General features: G+C 41.2%; 1 protein-coding gene across 7 annotated transcripts in view; it reads right to left on the bottom strand.

The window, feature by feature from the left end:
* ralgapb (Ral GTPase activating protein non-catalytic subunit beta) overlaps positions 1–20794 on the bottom strand; it is a 38638-nt gene that overhangs the window by 7518 nt on the left and 10326 nt on the right. The window contains exons 4-30 of one of the 7 annotated variants that reach the window (XM_077515042.1): positions 19067–19233; positions 18705–18891; positions 18115–18246; positions 17487–17665; positions 17104–17172; positions 16562–16713; positions 15771–15999; positions 14381–14416; positions 13382–13583; positions 12786–12953; positions 12505–12619; positions 12266–12413; positions 11781–11845; positions 10902–11046; positions 8096–8226; positions 7592–7774; positions 7340–7488; positions 6786–6973; positions 6565–6668; positions 6343–6498; positions 5330–5539; positions 5003–5161; positions 3243–3408; positions 3030–3152; positions 2444–2580; positions 2223–2331; positions 2007–2085 (exon numbers count right to left, since the gene is read on the bottom strand). In XM_077515042.1, the coding sequence (XP_077371168.1) occupies positions 2007–2085; positions 2223–2331; positions 2444–2580; positions 3030–3152; positions 3243–3408; positions 5003–5161; positions 5330–5539; positions 6343–6498; positions 6565–6668; positions 6786–6973; positions 7340–7488; positions 7592–7774; positions 8096–8226; positions 10902–11046; positions 11781–11845; positions 12266–12413; positions 12505–12619; positions 12786–12953; positions 13382–13583; positions 14381–14416; positions 15771–15999; positions 16562–16713; positions 17104–17172; positions 17487–17665; positions 18115–18246; positions 18705–18891; positions 19067–19233 (3888 nt within the window). The remainder of the gene's footprint in view (positions 1–2006; positions 2086–2222; positions 2332–2443; positions 2581–3029; positions 3153–3242; positions 3409–5002; positions 5162–5329; positions 5540–6342; positions 6499–6564; positions 6669–6785; positions 6974–7339; positions 7489–7591; positions 7775–8095; positions 8227–10901; positions 11047–11780; positions 11846–12265; positions 12414–12504; positions 12620–12785; positions 12954–13381; positions 13584–14380; positions 14417–15770; positions 16000–16561; positions 16714–17103; positions 17173–17486; positions 17666–18114; positions 18247–18704; positions 18892–19066; positions 19234–20794) is intronic. The other 6 variants (XM_077515048.1, XM_077515044.1, XM_077515043.1 and 3 more) reach the window with 6 other exon arrangements.

Consider the following 20794-nt stretch of genomic DNA (forward strand, 5'->3'; position numbering starts at 1 on the left):
TGCCAGGTCGGACCGGCATCTTCCCCCACCATCGGAGCCAACACACCACCAGGTGGTGATCAGTTGACAGCTCCGCCCCTCTCTTCACCCGAGTGTCCAAAACATGCGGCCGCAAATCCGATGACACGACTACAAAGTCGATCATCGAACTGCGGCCTAGGGTGTCCTGGTGCCAAGTGCACATATGGACACCCTTATGCCTGAACATGGTGTTCGTTATGGACAAACCGTGACGAGCACAGAAGTCCAATAACAGAACACCGCTCGGGTTCCGATCAGGGGGGCCGTTCCTCCCAATCACGCCCCTCCAGGTCTCACTGTCATTCCCCACGTGAGCGTTGAAGTCCCCCAGCAGAACGAGGGAGTCCCCAGAGGGAGCGCTCTCCAGCACACCCTCCAAGGACTCCAAAAAGGGTGGGTACTCTGAGCTGCTGTTTGGTGCATATGCACAAACAACAGTCAGGACCCGTCCCCCCACCCGAAGGCGGAGGGAGGCTCCCCTCTCGTCCACCGGGGTAAACCCCAACGTACAGGCGCCGAGCCGGGGGGCAATAAGTATACCCACACCTGCTCTGCGCCTCACACCGTGGGCAACTCCAGAGTGGAAGAGAGTCCAACCCCTCTCAAGAGGACTGGTACCAGAGCCCAAGCTGTGTGTGGAGGCGAGTCCGACTATGTCTAGTCGGAACTTCTCGGCCTCACACACCAGCTCGGGCTCCTTCCCTGCCAGAGAGGTGACATTCCATGTCCCAAGAGCCAGCTTCTGTAGCCGGGGGTCGGTCCGCCAAGGTCTCCTCCCTTGGCTGCCACCCAGCCTGCACTGCACCCGACCCCTTTGGCCCCTCCCACCGGTGGTGAGCCCGTGGGAAGGGGGACCCACGTTGCCTCTTCGGGCTGTGCCCGGCCGGGCCCCATGGGTACAGGCCCGGCCACCAGGCGCTCGCCAGCGAGCCCCGCCTCCAGGCCTGGCTCCAGAGGGGGGGCCCCGGTGACCCACGTCCGGGCGAGGGAAACGTGTATCCAAAGTTTGTTTTCTTCATAAGGAGTCTTCTGAGCCGTGCTTAGTCTGGCCCCTCACCTAGGACCTGTTTGCCATGGGTGACCCTGCCAGGGGCATAAAGCCCCAGACAACATAGCTCCTAGGATCATTGGGACACGCAAACCCCTCCACCACGTTAAGGTGCCGGCTCATGGAGAAATCTTACAATGTGCATGTATAAGTTTACTGAATGGTATTTTTTAAATTTTAGTAAAAAGTCAACAATCGACTTGTAAATTCATATCGGGATTAATCGGTATCAAATCGAATCGTGACCTATGAATCATGATACGGATCGAATCGCCAGGTACTAGGTAATTCACACCCCTAGTGGTGAATGGTGAAATTACAACTTAAAACTACTGTATAGTAGAGCTCTTTTTTTTTTCATGAATTGAGAGTCACTCAGTGTGGGTGTGGCCTACAGCTGACAGTTGCCCATCACTACTGTCTTAAATAATACAGGACATAGACACTAAATATGAAATAATCATTTAAAGTCATAGTATTATAATCATGAATAACCCTGGAGGATTAAAGTTAGGAATACTTTACTCAGTGACTAATTTTTAGGAGTAAAAAGTTGATAATTTGTCCAGAATTAATTTTAGAACTTCATTATTTTTTATGTACAATTAATACAGTTAAAAACGCATTTTCCCACTTGCTGCCGGCTGAAGATGACATCACCTGTGCTGAGAAAATAGGTAATGACCAGTCATGGCTCACTTGTTTTCTGGGTTTGGTCAGCAAACTGAGCCATGACTGGTCATTAACCTATTTTCTCAGCACAGGTGATGTCATCTTCAGTCAACAATTAAGTTTTAAAGGTGTTAATTGTTCATGAAAAATAATGAAGTTAGCACATTAATTAACAAAATCTATTCTTACTGTTGAAAATTGCTCAATGAGTCAAGTATCCTTTTAATTAAGAGAGTCTATTTGAAAAGTAAAATGTTAAGAGTACCTGCAGGAGGTGCTGTTGCTCATGCTTGCTTCTAAACCTGTACTGGTTTCACCAAGAAGATCAGACAATGGGAAATTTTCTAAAAACACAAACAGTGCTTTTCATGAAACCATTTAAGACCACAGGTTCAAGTTTTGTATCACACTAAAAGCTTTTGTGTCAAGCTACTATATCTCCTGAGGAATTGGGAGCCAGTTACAGTACAAACATGCCTACCGATATCATCGAAGCGTTCCACCCAGACGACAAACACCTTTGTCTCTGGGCCCAGTGGCGGGAACGATTTTCCACTCGAAGACCTCTTGGTTTTCACCAAAGGACTCAGCTACAGAAAATCACATACACACACACACACACACACACACACCCACACACACACACACACATCTTAAGCTAAATTGTCCTGCCAAAATACTGTTCAATAAACCCAATTTCACCTTTTTGGCAGACTCCAGGTTGTCCGAATGATTAGGGAACAATTCCAAAGTGAGATTGGGCTGTTTTAGTATGCTGGGCATAAGGTCCATGTTGGTGTCGGCCTCTAGTGTGGAGTCACTGTGAACTGATGACTCCTCTGTGAGATAAAACAACTTTTTTAGCCCACAGCAAGTTTTCATCCTCATCTTCCTGTAAACTTGCACAGGTATTATTTCAAAACCCTTTAAAGGATAATAAAGCACATTGTAACTTTTCATCCATGTGAGGACTTGAATGTAGGCACATGCCCAAACAAGTGCCACTTGAAAGTTTTAACTGTTAGGCCACTTTAGCTAATCGGAAACACCAAAACAAAAGTACACAATCGCCATTTCAGATCTGGGGCTCAACAAGAAGCCTCTCCCTATCTCTGCATTCAAAGCCATACTCAGCAGTGGCCCCACAGTATAGAAGGGGCGGGGGAGAAGTGGCTCATTTGCACGATACAAACACTCATTCTAAAAACTATAAATAAACAATGTGGCTGTGATTTCATACATATATAGTGATAACCTTCAAGCTGTCTTTGAGAGCATAAATACTGACCAGAATGTTCAGTTAGGGACGGAACAACAAAGGCAATTTCAGTCAGAGCATCAGCATAGTACAAAACTTTCTTCTCTCCATTGAACACTGAACCTCCCGTGTCCTCAGGAGTAGCTGCTTCGTCTGCAGAAGAAAATAAACATTTCTCACTGACGGTAACGTACTGTATCATTATCGCTTAGCCTATTGACAAGTTGTCCTTGTTTAACTTACCAGTCTGTTGTACATCATTCTCAGAGCAAGAGTTGAGGGACCAGCTTGTATCGAGATGTCCTGTCCATCCTGGGTGGCTCCCTACCTCCACAGGCCAGCCTAAGGACAGAAGGAACTCCAAGAAGTGGGGCTGAACGCTGGCTGATGATTCCACATTCCTCAGGATCTGAATAAATAGCACAAGAGTAGAGTCAGGACCTATCCATACTAAAAACTGTCTCCAAAAAGTGCCAATTTTCTTCTAGTTCAATTTGGAAGTAAGTCAGTTGCATCAGGCTATTTATATATAGCAACATGCATTGTGTGAGATTTTTATGTTGTGGGATGAACAAATGTGCTGTGATACCTGTATTAGTGAAAAAATGTAGAAAAATGTCAGCGTTATAAAAAGAACACAATATCACACTAACTAAAAAAAGGTTGATTGTTGATGTCAAAAGAGAACATCACGTAAACTTTACATTTTCCAATAGTGTTATGTTTTTTCCTATGTGGGCTGTTTTTTTTTGTTTTGACCTTCTGTTTGAGTCAGTGGATTCAAAGACCCACATTAAAATTCCCATACATCACAACAGGAAACAACCTGTTGCGATTTAGGTACGCACCGCTAACAAATGGCGCTTTTCCACCGGACTGGTTCCACACCGAAGCGGCATTTTTTGGAACCGGATGTTAGTGTCTCCATGGGACTTTTTCGGGACCGACCGAGAACCCTGTCGACAAGGTTCTGCAGCGCCGGTCGTTGATGTCACCTGTCATCTGATTGGCCGACAGCAACGCAGCAAGCAACACCGTGGCACACACCCATTTCCTTGTTTTTATCGAGAGATGCATAGGCGCCCGCCGGTCTTCGCCAAAGTCATAAAAATACTGTACATACAATAAATATAATAATGTTTTCCAACAACGCTGAAATATATTTACAATTTAAAAGATAATTGTGGATGGATTAGTAACGTTTGTGGTTTATATAAAAATTGTGAATACACAACACTTGCTGGTCGTGTGTTCCCATTCACTTGAATGAGAGCTCCAGAGGCAGAGCGCTCTATCCAGAAATAGCTTCGCGAGCCAGGCTTGAATCGCAATATTTCATCCAAGGCGGTCCATATTAAATTGTAAATGTGGTTCAATGTTGGCGCAACTTGCCACTCTTGAAATGTTATGGGAGATCCGCACATACAGCGAGAGTGCAAGATTGGCTTGGACAGTTCAAATGTTGCCGCCCCCTTCTCGCCGTGCGCTAGCTGTAACGGAAAAGTGACGGGTGCGGTGTGGTGTAGTTGTGTGAGGTGTGGTGTGGTGTGGTAGCGTGCCATGCGGGACTAATGAAAAAGGAGCAAAAAGTGAACCACTCAGTTACAGTAATCCTACACCAGCAGCAAGTATGTTGTGGATTACACCTTTGCAAGAACTGACATTTTAGAACCAGACTTTATGATTGATCCTCCGTGTTTCCTTCAGGACACAGTTGCATCACCAGAATAAGAATGAAGTCTTTCCATAGTTAATAACTAACAGTGAACCATTTTGAAAACAACACAGCATGCCCAGACTGAAATAACCAAACAGTCAAATTGATGTATTGCAAGGTTTTCTTCCTTAGATCACATTATTTGGAAAGTATTTTGGGAAGCACACAAACATCATCCAACAGCCAGTCTGGCATGTATTTGTTACTACATCCATTGCTCAAATGACATTTGACTATGGTAAAATGTTGAATCTCATCCATTTGTTTTGTAATTAGGTTTCCTCACCTCATGGCTGCTTTTCTGTCCAGCCCTCATATAGAAAACAAACACTGTGTCAAATGGGCGGCAGGGGAGCAGGTCTAGGTAGTTGATGTCATCAAAGAATCCTGGCGAGGATGACTCCAAGCCAATCAGATGAGGAGGTAGACGGCTGTTGTTGGGCTCCTGTCAGTAATTCACCAAAATAAGTCAAGTCAATATTAAGTCACAATTACATAAGGATAGCATTTTGCCAAATGTGAGCAATTATATTGTCCCTACATACCACAAAACAAGTCAATAACTTATACTATTGTCAAACATAGCAAAATTTTAGCAGAAATGTGGACAAACCTTGAGCGCTTCCAGAGACAGAAAACCAAAGTGAGAGAGGAAGAGGCGAGCTGACTGGAACTCTTGCGAAGGTGGAGGAGGTTTGCAGTCTATCTGTGGGTCAGGGAAAGGCTTGGACTTCCAGACGTCCTCACTGTGCCGCTCCAACGTATTCTCATAATCTATCTGCTTGGTCATCAGAATGCGAAGCTTGTCATGTTGAACTTCCAGCTGATTAAGGAGGATAAGAGGAAACATGTTTAAGGAGTATTACAAGTCAAACTGTGGTGGATGGACAACGTCTGGTTGCACAAATCACATTCCCAAATTGGAGGTGTCCTTTCCCAATATTAAAAGCCAAAAATAGTTATGAGTATTTGTAACAGCACGTAAAGTGGATTTAATCAGAAGACAAATACAAATACTTTAAATAACTTAATTGATGAATCAGGTTTAGGAATACTGCAACCCAATATTTGGCTCGTGTTGCATGGAGACCTCTGCAAAGTATTTGCAGCTTGGAAGCACAAACCTTGTGTCAAAACTTTCCAATATGATAAAGTGCTGCTTGTGCAACTAAAATCAGCACTGTGTATAATGTTCAGCGCGATTGACTCTACGATTGCCTTGTCTTCTACCGGGCTCATTTCATGTTATACGCAAAGCAATGCAACAAACTGACAATGGCTGAAAACACTGCAGCAATTTTCTAGAGTGGTTTTCAATGCATCAATGATTCGCATTAATTGCCAAGATTTAAAACTCCAAGAGCACCACCTCATTTCCATGTAAGCATATACAGTGATTTGAACTTTGCCTTCTCTGACGGCACTTTAACATTTCAATCCTCCAATAAATCACGTGGGAAATCATTCAGCATATCTGCAGTTCTCAGATCAACTTGCCAGCCAATACAACGCACCACCGTTTGTATAGTAACAAAAAGTTGATGCAGTAGTTCAGCAATTAGATGGAACCAATGTGAGATGTAGCCAATATGTGGACACAAGTTGAATGACAGAAACTTCTCTCACCTCTTTGCTAACAATGTCGTCCAGGTCAGGAATGCTAACATCGGCTTTGACAAGGGGGATCTTATCCACTTCTTCAGGGAATGGCCTCTGCTTGACGTTGTATTTGATCCCGACATCGTTATTTGGTGTTGGACGGCCTTCGGGAACAAATACCTGCTGTGGAAGGAGGAGAAAAGTTTGATGTTATCTTCTTCTAAGATTGAACAAATTGCGTGATCTCACCCTTTGATTGGCTCGAGCTCCTCTAGGTTGGTGGAAGAGCTGCATGGTCCATGCATGTCTGCCAGCAGTCCCTCGGATCAGAACAGTCACTGATGGGCTGGGGTCTGTCATGAGAGAGAAACGCCACAGCCTATTTACTTTCGGATCATCCGGGGTAATTAAAAATGAATAATTGTAAGTATGCTAAATAATCCATGGTGAAAAAAAACTTAATTGCTGACTCTGCTCATTGCCGAGAGGTTGCTCCAACATGGCGAGAATGACCGAGTTGTCCAACACAAAGTAGCGGAAGTTACTGGCCCCAGTGGCGCTGAGTCGTGCGTAGCGAATCAGGGTGTCTTCATTGAGCAGACTGCAAGTGGAGGCAGGCCCGCTAGGAGAGGGGAAAGCTCCCAAGACCTGCATGATACTGAATAACCAGAAAATAGCACAAGCAAAAAAATTAAAACCCTCAAAATCTTCATAAAACACTTCTAAACATTCAACTGTACTGTATGTTGTTTTCCATAAAATGGAGGAGAAAAGGGGGAAGACATAACTTTATCTAATAGCAATTGCTAAAGAATTCATTTAATTTAAAAATGATGAACAAATACCAGAACATTATTTGGGGAAATTTGTGTAGTCAATGCTTTTCCCAAATCATTCAGCCCTAATTTGCAGGTTAAGATGTATCACTTTATGCAACAACATACGACAAACCCATCTCTGATGCATTTTGAATATATAAAAAAAAAAGAAAAAAAAAGAAGAAAAAAAAAAGATTGCATCTCACCATGAAAGAGTGGCCTCAGCTGCATCTTTGACCCTCATTGAAGCAGGGTTATGCTCCTTCTCCCCTTTGTGTCGCACTTCCTGTTCCTGTCGGGACTTGCTGCCAGAGATTCCTAGCTCCACTATCTCCAACACTTCAACCAAGCAATCCTTATGCAAAACAAGGTTATGTTAAAAAGTGAGCTAAACAGTGCACAATATATTACCAATGGCCGATCTAAGAATAATTTAGTTTGCTCCATTTAAAATGTACCTTTTCATCCAGCATGTCTGGGTGTTCAGTCAGCCACACACAAAGAAACTGGAAGGCAGCTACAATCATGGAATGAAGGTCCCTGGACTGAAGAGGAGCTGGTCGGCTACACTGGTACACAATGTACCCACATATAGAGCTGACTGCTCGTTTACGGTCTGCGGAGTCAACGCCCACCTTGACCTAAACAGAAGACAAAATGATAACATATAACTGTGCTTAGGGGTTACTCTCACTGAAAATGAAACTGAGTCATAATAATGAATTAGAAGACACCTGCTCTACCATTTGAGCAGCAGGGATTAATGTCATGTCATTATTTTGAAACATCCCAAATTGCTGCTAATGAAGTCGGGTAGCTTTCACCATTTTCTATGTATTTTTTTTTCCCCATGCATCTTACTGGCTATAAAAAAAAATATGGAAATGAAACAACTCCCCTTGTTTAGTTGAAAATGATGTGGTATAATGAACATTACATGTGTTTGGTCATCATAGCATTACCTTAGCAAGACCAGCAAGAAGTTCCAGGGCAGCTAGTGAAATGCTCATATCTTGCCTCCATTGTGAATTGAGCCTCTGAGTGACCAGGTGGATGCTACGCACCAACAGGCCTGCCGCTGTATCTGGAAGAGCTAAAACATATAACAGCCCGAAATACCAAATAGAGCACAGCATAGAAAACACACCACATTGTTTGGTGTTAAAAATATACCTTAAAATCAAAGATGGAAGAGAAAGGGGGTAGGGGGGAGCAGATTTGGCACATGTTCAGGCCAAGATATTAATGCAAATGTTACAAAATAGGGGAGGGCAATGCTGATTTTAACCTCATTACTGTCTTTTTTACACAATAATATCTAATGTCCTAAAAACTGTAGATATAAAATGTGATAAATTCAAAAATAACTATCACAAAATCATGTTCAAATGGAGGAAGTAGAAATTTGATGGTTGTTGTATCCCACTAGTCATTTTAACATTTGAATGTAAGTATATACTAGGGGTGTTAAAAAAAAAAATCGATTCGGCAATATATCGCGATACTACATCGCGCAATTCTCGAATCGATTCAATAGGCGGCTGAATCGATTTTTAAACTTCCATTTTTAATGGAAAATATTCAACAAACGTCTTACTTCAGGTTAGGGTTCACACCTTAAGCATGGAAGAATGTTATATGAACGGAACATTAAGCCTTAATATTTTATTTTAATGCTGTTCAAACATGAAACAGATTACAACCTGTATAAAATTGAAGTTTCAGATAAATAAATAACACATTTTCATACAAATCTTACACTCTACAAGTTTACTGATTAGTATTTTCTAAATTTGAATGAAAACAATCGACTTGTAAATTCGTATCAGGATTAATCGGTATCGAATCGAATCGTGACCTGTGAATCATGATACGAATCGAATCGTCAGGTACTAGGCAATTCACACCCCTAGTATATACAGTATTCAAATGTACAGTATCTTGTAAACATTGCTCAGCCCTACAGTACATTTGAAAAAGATACAGAAATATGATTGGGAGCAGGAAAAAATGTGTTTCATGAACTTCATTTCTTCATTTCTAGTGACAAAAAAAAGCATAGCAGCACAGCAAGTTCATTTGACATCACCTACAGAGGCATTTTATCCAACGCCTCTTAATTCTGCACACCACTTTAACCACGTTAGCTATGAAGGGGGCAAAAACGTTCATTTAGTAAACTCCATAGGCTAATTAGATGAGAAAGCAGGCAAACATGACAACAAACAATCTTTAGGTAATGTGTTAATTAGAGATGCACTGAAATGGAAATTCTTGGCCAAATATTAAAAATATTCAGCTGGATAATTTTTTGCACTTAGCCAAAGTTGTCTATGTGCGAGCTACCTGGTTACTTCCAAGCCATGTGCATGTTATTGCTATCATAACTTCTGAAGAACATTCTGGATATTTTGTCACAAACATTTGCATCTCAGCCTAAACAACAAAGACCTGCCACCAGAAAGACTTCAGACAACATTAATATTTTATTTATATTTGTATTAATATAATTTCTTTAATTAAACCGTTTCGGGCGACAAAATATTGACATCTTGTTTATTTTTATTTCAGTTTAAATTTGTTCAATACAATGTCATGGAACCTAAACTCTAAATGTACAATGATGTAGTGACTGTCACGCCGCCACCAGAGTGGCGGTTCATGCTTTTGTTTTACAGTCATGTTCCTGTTTTATTTTGATAGTCCTGACTCTACGCTCACCCCAGGTCACTTACCCTTCCTGCAGCTCAATGATTACCGGTCCACGCCCATGATCAGCACCACCTGTTTCCAATCAACCCGGACAATAAAAGCCACCTTCATTCTCCAGTTGGTTGCCGAAGTGTCACATATCTCAGTGCATGGAAGCGTCCTCCCAGTCCTCGTACCACAGTCCTTGTTTGATGTCTAGCCTTGCCTTGTGCCTTTAGTTTGCCCTGGTTTTCCTCCCTTGTGGAGCGCCTTTTGTTGTCCCTGTTTTTGAGTGCCCTTTTTTGTATCTCCAGTTTGGAGCTCTTTTTGTTCAGCCTTTTTTCCCTCCTTGAGAGGCGATTTGAGTTTCGTGCAATTAAAGCTGCAGCCTTGTTGGCCAACTTACTCTGCGTCTGAGTCCTACCTCCTCTCGTCGTGTCAGTGACAATTTCTACAGAAAAACATTACAACAAATATCAGGTTGTATTTGTTTCGCGAAGTTAATTTTTGCTCCGTTCATCACAACATCCTGTTTGAGCTGTAGCGTTTTCAGTGATTAAAGTCTTTCTGGCAAAAACAGAAAATGCACGAACATTTTCGGTAATCAAATATTCGGTGCATCCCTATTCCTTAGTATTAATCCCCCCACAACATCGCAGATGTTTCTGTTAAATTTATCATATTTTTCTTTTGCATAAATGTATGCTTTATCATGGAATTTTGCAGTTAATAGTGAACCTGTCGTTGTGTTTATTTTTTCTTGACTTGAATGAGGAAGGCAAAGCAGGTAATCTGATTGTTGGTCATCTGGTCACACATGCCTAGCGGAGCGAGGGCAAGATGCTTGGAATTTTTGTGTGTGTTCCCAAATGTATGTTTACAATGTGTATTTAAGTAAGTTAAATGTGATTAAAAGAGTGTGGCAGTGGTATTTTAAAGCTGAAACAATTTCCATTGTGTCAATTATTACATACAGCAGATGGGTCTGGAACAACTCTGGCAATGAACAGGGGATCACTAACACCTTAAACGATAAGGAGTAACAAAAAAGTTGTTTTGTGTGATGATGCCTCCTACCATAGTCTCGAAGTAGGGCTTGGGCAGGACGCTCACAATCTGGGCTGGTAGCCTCCGTGCTGCCCCCACTGGTAAAGCTAATGCCACTGTTGTTTCTGCTGTGACTCTGGTTTCTCACTGTTACGTGGCTGCCATCTATGCTACCCTGGAAACATCAGAAACAGCAGATTAGAAGCCTGGACCAACACTCGGAGCACAATACCATAAAATACAGCTCTTTTAACAAGATTTAAAATAAAAAAACAAAAAAAACAAACACACACACACACACACACACACACACACACACACACACCCCCAGACGCACACACATTGCCATCAATGTTCCCTCTAATTTTCCGTGTGACTGTGCATTTACGCACACTTCTTAAGCATTCCATGGATTACGGTGAGCGACATCCACGGACTCACAATGCCACTAAAATCACCATAGCGAGAAGTGAAGCGACCGGCAGTCACCTTACGTTGCCAACCACTAAGCCGACCAAACTTGAAAATATTCGTTTTCATGTTAATTTACTGTCTCCACAGTGAAATGCCGCCGAACGTGGCGTATGGTTGTACCAATAAGACTGCAAGAAGCGCTACCTGCACATTTCATTGTTATGAAATTAATGCATATATACATTTTCTCTAAAAAGCTATATCTGTCTATCATACTATAAAAAGTTTTCTTTTTTTTTTATAGGAAGATAATATAAAAAATGCAAACAGTAAATACAGGTGCAGGTTAAGATTTTTTTATTTTATTTATTTATTTATTTTTAAATGCGCTGCAAGACATTTGCTGTGCGCTGAGGTGGTGAGAGCACTGCGCAATTGAGCACGCGCGCAGCTTAGAGGGAACATTGATTGCCATTACAGAGAGCTAAGACTTACTGTTTCAGTCTGTGCACCTATGGACTCCAGCAGTGCAGAGTCTTGAACAATATTTAGCATGGCACCTAAGAAAGGAGAACAGATTAAAATGACGTTAAAATTAAAAAAAAAAAAAAAAAAGGAACACTTGTTACAATGCAATGTTTAAAAAAAGCAATTTTAAACACTTTTGATGATGGATTAGGATGAAGTTAAAAAAAAAATAAAAATACTAATTTGAATATTTATCTGACGGTAAACTCAAGGTATTATGTTATTTATGTTGAACACTGTAATATACTGCATATATTGCAAATGCAATAATTCAGCCGGATTAAGAACATTGAAAATTAAAACATTCTATCTAATACATACAGAGTATTCAATATTTTTGTTCATTTGACTATTCAATATGTATTTGTTGTTGTTTTGTATTGCCTTGAAATTCAAGCATAAATGGGAGGGACCACTTTAAAGTAAAGAAAAAAAGATATAGCAGCAGATACCCAAGATGAGCTGCGTGTTGGCAGCGTCAGTCTCTGTCTGCAGGGCTCCGATCAAAACATTGACGAGGCGCAGCCTCAAGGACAAAAATGACACAGGCTGGTCGTGAGGCAATCCATCCTCCTCGTTAAACTTGCCCTCCAACAGAACCTTTGAAAAGACACCATCGCTCTCAACTAAAGTGGTTGAATTGTGCAGAACATTCACGCCCAAAAGCTTCAGGAATGAAGCTACAAATTACCTCTGATTTGATGTTGCCAAAGTGATGTGGTAATGGCAACATGGCCAGTAGAATGTTGATGGAGGCTTTCCTCAGATCAGTTGGATTTACATACATCTTGAATTTGGACAACTCCCTAATAGAAATTATCACAGCATATAGACTTCAAGAAACTTAAGGTGATATCATAAATTCAGCAAAATACTCATAAGAATGTTGCCCAGTAGGGGGAAAAAACATGGAGATACATCATTCATGCTCTGATTAATTTCAAACTTATTGCCACATGGTGCTAGCCTGACCTGTCTGGTACAATAGTCTCCAAAGCTGCTATGAAGTATGGTACAACCACATTGATGCCCTTCAGGTCAGTACAGAAGAGAGAGGAAGAGTTAAGAATGATGGAGGCCAAGACAGGTCTACAGATGAAATCAGAGATCTGGAGACCTTGAATCAGCACCATGTAGAACCTGTTGGAAATGAGAAAAAATAATTGTCTCAATCTTGTTCTAAGATATGAAATAAAGAAACCTCATTTTCTCACATCTTTTGGCTAGAGATGGGCACAGTTCAAAAATCAAAAAAGAAAGACAAGTAACAGCTTCTATATATTTTGATAAATATACCGTACTGCATCCACTGAAAACAACGTTATAGGCGCCATGTCTGCTATGTGGTGGTGGTATGGTGGTATCAGTCATAGTTGAAAAAGGAATTTCAACTACCTACTGCCTCCGCTTGTTACTCCCCCCCAGAGGAGAGGTCAATTTGAGACAAAGTGCTTATTTGTTTCAGTGGAACAACAAAAAAAGGGGGGCAAATTGGGGAATGTTATCTATTAGTCGATAGAGAAAATATGCCATACTATAAGAGAGTGTGATGCCGTTGGAGATGTTACCTGGAGAGGTAAACGGGTAGAATTTCTTCACCGGTTTTCTTGCTACAGAAGATGCGGCACAGAGTTCCGCAGGCCTCAGCTCGGCCTGCCTCATAGCTCTCTGGGAACTCATTTGCATCAAACATTGGGTTGGACACCATCGAGTCGGTGGACATTTGGGAACCTTTCCTTCTCAGCTCCAGTCCGACTTGTGTGGCTATTGCTGCACAGGGTGGGAAGAGACAGAATGAAAGCAACCTGAATTGTAATGTGGCGATTCATGAACATGACTAGTGCTCATGCACGTACTGTACAGGCAAACTTAGATGTTAGCAAAAAAAAAAAAAAGGTAAACAATACCATCGAAAGAAAACAAAATTTATCTATGACATCCATATAAACTTAATACATCAATGACAATCCACATCCACACACACTCACATAATTCCAGAGCATACAATAGAGGGAATTCTGACACAAAGAGTTTGCAGAGTTCTGCCATCCAGGGACATAAAACGAGACCAAGTAAAGGAAAAATTTAATGTGCCTGTTGCAAGCCCACAAAACAAAATCCCTGTGTCAGCTTTCTGGCTGTTGCAATTAAATGACTACCACTCAGGGCACAGATCATTCACTTCATGCATTGAGGCACCAAACCAGTAAAACCAGAGTTCAAGTCAGACAATACAAAATGAACTAAATGAAGCTGAACTTGAGATGATCTGAAACCAAATAAGGATTAGTGTGACCGAACGAAAATAAATAAAACAGAGACTGGCAACGTTATGGTCGAGACAAGTGGTCAGTTGGTGAAAATCATTCCATCACCTCCGAAAACATTGAGATAAGGCTGATGGGTTTTTTTGTCTGTTTTTTTGGGGGGGCGGGGAGAATGATGAGTGAAAACAAAACGATGGCAGTAATGGCGATGATCATGGCGCAACTCAACTCAAAAACGGGAAGATTGGTCAAGAAACTTCAAACCAAGTGAGGGAAAACAAAGCTGCTGCTCCTACTTACAAGATTTATAAGAAAGGAGAATTTGGATAAAAGAGGCTGCAAGATAACAGAAATAGTGGAGAGACAAAATCAAAGCACAGCCAATTCATTTCAAGCATGAATTGTGTTTTGTTGTTGTTGTTCTCTACAAAATGACATTGACTCACTACAATCAGACACTGGAGGAGCATATACAGGACACTATACAAAGAGAAAGAGACGGAAAAGGGAGGAAGCAGTAAGCAAGTACCCGGCATGCTGTCACTCAGTGCTCTTAGAATCACTATTATTCTAGATCCCCCAAAAAGTCACATCTGCCCTGAAAGAAAACGTGCTGCAATTAATCGCCAAGCGTGTCGTCCACTTAAATAAACGCCTCATCTTGAATAGATCGTTCTTTTTGTAACCACACTGCTGGTGCCCCTAAAAGGCTATTTAATTAGTAATCACGTGCAAAAACAAAGACATCAGCATGTTTTTGACAGCCAGGCACATACTTAAGTACTAATGCTGTTCAGGAAGCTGCCTCAAACATGTGACCAACTGACAATGTAGAAACTTTAGTAAGGAAATATGAGTTTCACCAGGGACTGCATGGATAATAGAAACTAAATAGAGTGTGAATCAAATCAAATTTTCCATCAACCAATAAACGGACAGCAGTGTTTCTACTTCCACCCATACACAACATTTAGTTCAAATAGATACCTTATTTTAAAGAAACACATTTTCTTCTCTGCATTTGTGTTGGAAGAAATACAGTATTTTATATCCATTACATCAAGAGCATGTTCAGCACAACTCGCGGTTATATAAGTTCAACATGTGTGCCCCGTACGACATTTTGGTGTTCCAATACACAGTAAATTCTCTCTTATTTTATTTGTCAGTACAATTTAATTAGGAGCGACAAACTGCTTGAAATAAGCAGGCTTTGCCTCATCTGGAGGACTGGGGACGAGTGAATGAGAACAGGTTCTAAGAAATATCTGAAAAAAAATGTGTTAAGTTTGTTTTAAAGAGTGGGCGAGATAAAAAAAACAAACAAAAAAAACAAAACTATCAAGTACACCTATATTCACCGATTGAAGGTTGGTCGGGAATGTATACCCCGCGATAAACAGGTTTTGTAGTCAGGTTTTCATTGTTGGGTGATGTATATGAATTCAAATCTGATGATAATCTTCTAACCAAGCCCTCCACACACAAAAAGGCACAAAAAAAAAAGTTTCTAAAACAATGGTTGTGAAAGCAAAAAACAAGCATATCCCGACAACATATAGGTCAAAATAAGACACCAAAAACACAGAAAACTCCACAAAAGAGGCATATTAATTGGCCAGCAGCTAAACACCCACCTGCCCATGCATGGAATGGAAAACACAGAGTGAGGTACAGTCTCATGCCTTACCAGTCATGCTGGGGTCTCGACTGAGGCCGCTGTGGAGCTTACAGTGGACCAACGCAGCGTCAAACAACCACTGGCCAAATAGGTTGAGAATGCTGTTGACTTTTGGTCGCGCTGGGGCAGGGAGTGGACGTGACTCCCAACTGCTCTGGTTCGGGCTGGACAACAGTGTCGGGGAGGAAGTTTGCTGCTGCTGCTGTTGGGATGCTTTTGTTGGTTGACTCCCACTGCCCTGCATGGGAAAGAGGTCTTATTCAACAAATGAATAAGAAGATGATGAATCCACCTGTTTTCGCCTATCTCAGAAAAACGACATTTTATCCAGCTATCAACTGAAATTGATGTCAAAGAGCCCTCGGCCCTGTGTTGAGGATGTTACGTGACCAAACGCAGAAACCAGGTAAGCCGTGCCGTTTGGGCAGTGTGATGTCAATTTCAGTCGACAGCAGAGGCCAGTAGCATGTCAAAATGGCTGATCCCTGAGATGGATGAAAACGGCTGGACTAATTTCCTTAATTTTTCATCCACCAACGCAATATTAATCAGAATGTCACATTTACCACAGGTGGGGGCACAATACATATTGCAAAAAAAAATGTTTTGACTTGAGTACCCTTTAATGACTGATGTGGCGGGAGGCCGCATAACAAGCCTCCCCTATCTTATTCATTGCCTGTGACAAGTGAAAAACATTAACCACAAATGTGGGACTGAAATTAAACCCAATTTAATATGCACAGCAAAATAAAAATGTACAAGTCAATCACGCAATACTGTGCATAAGTTGTACTTACAGTCGAACTCTTGCTTGTAGTTTTGGTGACAACAGTGTGCCGCTGCTTACGGCTGTGAGGGGGTGTGGTGTTGGCAATGGAGGGGGGCGGAGACATGCTCATTCTATTGACTGGGGTGGGAGGGGCACTGTCAGCTCGAGGGCGGGATATGCCTGATGAGAAAGAAAGTTCAAATGACAGTTCTTTTCTGTAAAAGCTGGGATGCGAAGACAAGGATGACGATGACTTTTAAGCATTTCTTTTTTTGTGCCGTAATAAGAAAAGGAAATAATGTGACAACGAAATCTGTGGGTTGATTTTTAGACAGAAATAATTGGTTAACATGCAAGACAAGTGGTTAGAACCAAATCACAGGTGCTTGATATTCATCCTGATTGACTTTTGCTTGCCCACAAATGAGCCCTTGCAGGTGTTACAAATGCACCTGCAAGGAAACCTGAACTACTTTCCCTTCCAGTTGTTAAAATCATCACCACCAATGAACAGAGTAGAGCATGTTATCATTTGCCCACATTATACAACAAGGCAGCTGGTGTCTGTACCATGAGAGAGCAGCACTGGACAAAAAGAGAACACCCTCTCCCGCACATCTCTCTTTTCAACTGAGACACCTATAGTGTAGAGAGAAAAAATACACACTGGCATGGAGTCTCCTGATTTTACTGATATTTGAATTTTATGCAGGAAGAGCATAATGTAACTGATATTCTTTACGCTTACAAAAAAATACTGAAAACATTGCCTTGCAAATCTTGTAGATTTTGGCTAACCTGGTTAAGCGAAATGGTTTATTAGGTTTTAAAGGATAGCCGTACTACATGCATTCATGTATGATGCTGTACATGTAAATGTTAAAAACAAACATTTGAATATTGGGAAGCAGCACTGTGATTTAAGGCTTACATTTATATCCTTATCATCTTACCAAGGAAGGCATCCACAAGGCAGCTGACGCCCCTCATTGCCCTGAAGAAAATCTGGGGAAGTTGTTTGAGACACGGGTGCAGCACCACCTCGTGTGGGATGCTGCTGGAGTTGAGAAACTGTTCTTGAAACTTTGGAGTGGTGCTCACTATCGCTGGATTGCTCAGGTCCACTGGGTTGCTAGAAACAAAATTTACAATTGCAATGGAATTATTGGGGAAATCTCTCCACAACAACCTAAAAGGAAGCTGCACAAAAACAGACACGACTGATGATTGGATAGAAATGAGACATTTCATTTATTTATTACTGTTTTCAATAACCTGAGAGAAAATTCAAAGGAAAACTAGTATTTTGGTTTTGTCTACTTTATATGGCATCATAATGTGAGAATTTTATCTCATTTCTCGACAATTATGAATTATGTAATCGGAGTGATAAAGATTTAGGTTTAGTACACAGTCCAAACCATTATCTAATTGGAGGAGAATACAGAGGAAGTACCAAGCTTCTTTTAGTTCCCTGCCTACACCACAACTCCTATGTCACTCCAAACACAAACACTGGCTCAATGGAGAAAGTGCATTACATACAGGATGTAGAATGCACTGACACTGACGTTCATGTACCTGAGCATGTGTAGAAAACGATACCACGTCTGTGCCACACAGTCATTGTCCATCTCTAAAGGGATCAAGTTGGCATCCTCATCAGGAACTTTAAAAGCTGGGAAGGAAGGTCCATGGGTGAAGCGCAGAAGTCTGAATGTAGGATGACAAAAAGAACAATGTCCATAGAATACTCATGCACGGGACACCAAAGATCCCCAACAACCTTTATTTCAACAGCCTTTAGTACAATGGCTCTATTGAACAGTTGTAAAAAGGTTAGGTCAGCTAAAATTACTTTTTATAACTACATATTGTAACTTAACTTAAAAAATGCAAAGAAATAAAGAAGACAAATGAACTAATTAATGACTAGTTACATTACAGCAATCCTCAGATACTATGAAAACATGACAAGGTTTTCTTCTTGTTTTAAAATATAGTTTGAATCCACTGAGTAATTGAGCTTCTAAAATGAGCCTAATGTTTTTTATGACTGTGATTTCAGAGATAAGCATTCACACAGACTGTGTGTGATGTTTATCTCTGAAATTTTCTTGTATGACATGTGGAGCATTTAAATACAAATGAGACATTATTGCCTAACTAACCTGGAGGTCAGGGCACAGGCTACCCGGCTCCACTGCTCTACAACCGGTGGATGATGTCTCCAGTTGGCCAACATCTCCCTCGCTGTCTTCCAGTATGGCGGTGTGGGAAAACAGCGGGCGCACGCCAGAAGCCACACCTCAAACAGGACGGCCATTAATTTCTCTGCTAGTTTCTCTGCCACGCCCACTGGTAAACAACAAGTGAGGATGTTGTCGCAATCAGTAAGGCAATGCAAATTTTGTGACCTCAGCTAAGAAGGCTAGGATTTCATTTTGAAACGTCATGTTTGGAAATGGAAAGCTCACTCCCATGAATAGTGGATACAGGACAGCAAATCATGCAGAGGAAGTACAAGAATTACCTCCGATGGTAGGCGGCGCAAGCAAGGTGTCGTTGATACGAAGCAGGAAGAGAAGCAGCACCTCCCAGGTTTCCCTCACCATGCAAAGAGATTCTCGTGCTAGCTTTTGGACAGCAGTCAGGACTAGCTGGCATAGCCTGATATGATTCAGGCTGTGCTGCTCAGGCCTGGAAGGAAAAAGATAACAGTTTGGCACAGGTCATGCACAATTTCTAAGATGAAATTTCAAGATTAGACCATATATGCTGCTAAAGTATGCTAAAATAGTAAACACACTTGAAAAAAAAACTCTTCAATTGAAATGTTCATAAATAATATTTTCAACATGATTTCTGTCATTGGATGCGCTTTGCAAAATTCAGGTGCACTTGATTACAGATTTAAGCCACATGAGAGAACACATTACTGCGATTGGCTGGCAACCAGTCCAGGGTGTCCCCCGCCTACTGCCCAGAGCCTGCTGAGATAGGCGCCAGCACCCCCCGCGACCCTTGTGAGGAATAAGCGGTCAAGAAAATGGATGGATGGATGGATGGAGAGAACACATTGCCAATCAATGTGCTGAAATTGATGGCAATGCAGACCTATTCCATCAAGTCAATTTATTCTTGGAGTTCCAACCATCACGCGAGACATTAGAAAATCTTGTTAATAACTTCATTCCAGTAAGCATTTAATGGTGTGTGGGTTTTTTTTTTTTTGTGAGTTATGTAATGCTACCACATACAGTTCCGGTGATGGCGAAGGGTGATGAAAACGTAGAGAACCACCAACTGAATGTATGCTCGGTATAACATGAGTAATACCACAAATTAGATACACACAAATTATTTTTGAGATAGCGGTGGCCGATATGACAATATTAAATCGTTAGACGAAAAGCGGGGCTCACGATCTGTCATTTCTGTGGAATCATCTGATTGCGATGCAAAGCATTGCAGCACAATTTGAACGTCAGCTCATTTTCTGCCACTGACTGAAGGACAGCAATGTATCTGCTGCCTCAGCCACTGTCTCCGGAGTGTGTGAAGTTGGTTTCACCCCATCACCCCCCGCCCCAAAACCGCTATTGCTTGCATGTACGCAGATTGCAGAGAAATAGTGGCACAAAAACAAAACAAAAAAAGTGATTTTTTTTTTTTGCAACAACAAGTGACCTCTGGTCCAGCCGTAAGTCATATTATCGCATTTATGAAATGATCAGGCTAACAAAGCAAGAAAACAACATGTTAACGTTAGCACACAAAAAAATAGTCTGTGTTGCATTCACGGGCCATCCAGACCATGGAAAACTATATAACCCGCCACAATGGTTGTGATAACAATTATTACAATATGATCTTTACTTTTTACTTACCCACCAGCAGCAGTTTTTTCCAACTTTGTTTACATGCTGCTTTTTTGTTTTGTTTTTTAAACATGACTAGCATCCACATTGTGTGCAAGAGATTTGCTATTTTGATTAGACTACTTGAAAACAGAAACGTGACTTTTGTTTTTGTTTTACTCTATTGTTTTAGATTTTTCTTTACAAAAGGTGCTTATTACCATGATCATTTTCACAAATAAGTGCATTTATTAAATATGTCTTTTATTTCATGTGTAATTTAAGTTGTATTTTTTTTATTAATAAAAAAAATTGCGATAAAATCAAAATTGTGATTTTATTATTTTAAAATTGTGATATTCTACTTTTGCTTGCAGGTAACAGAAACCATTGTGTAACAC

This window comes from Festucalex cinctus, chromosome 2 (genome assembly GCF_051991245.1).
Source record: "Festucalex cinctus isolate MCC-2025b chromosome 2, RoL_Fcin_1.0, whole genome shotgun sequence".
Classification (NCBI taxonomy): domain Eukaryota; kingdom Metazoa; phylum Chordata; class Actinopteri; order Syngnathiformes; family Syngnathidae; genus Festucalex; species Festucalex cinctus.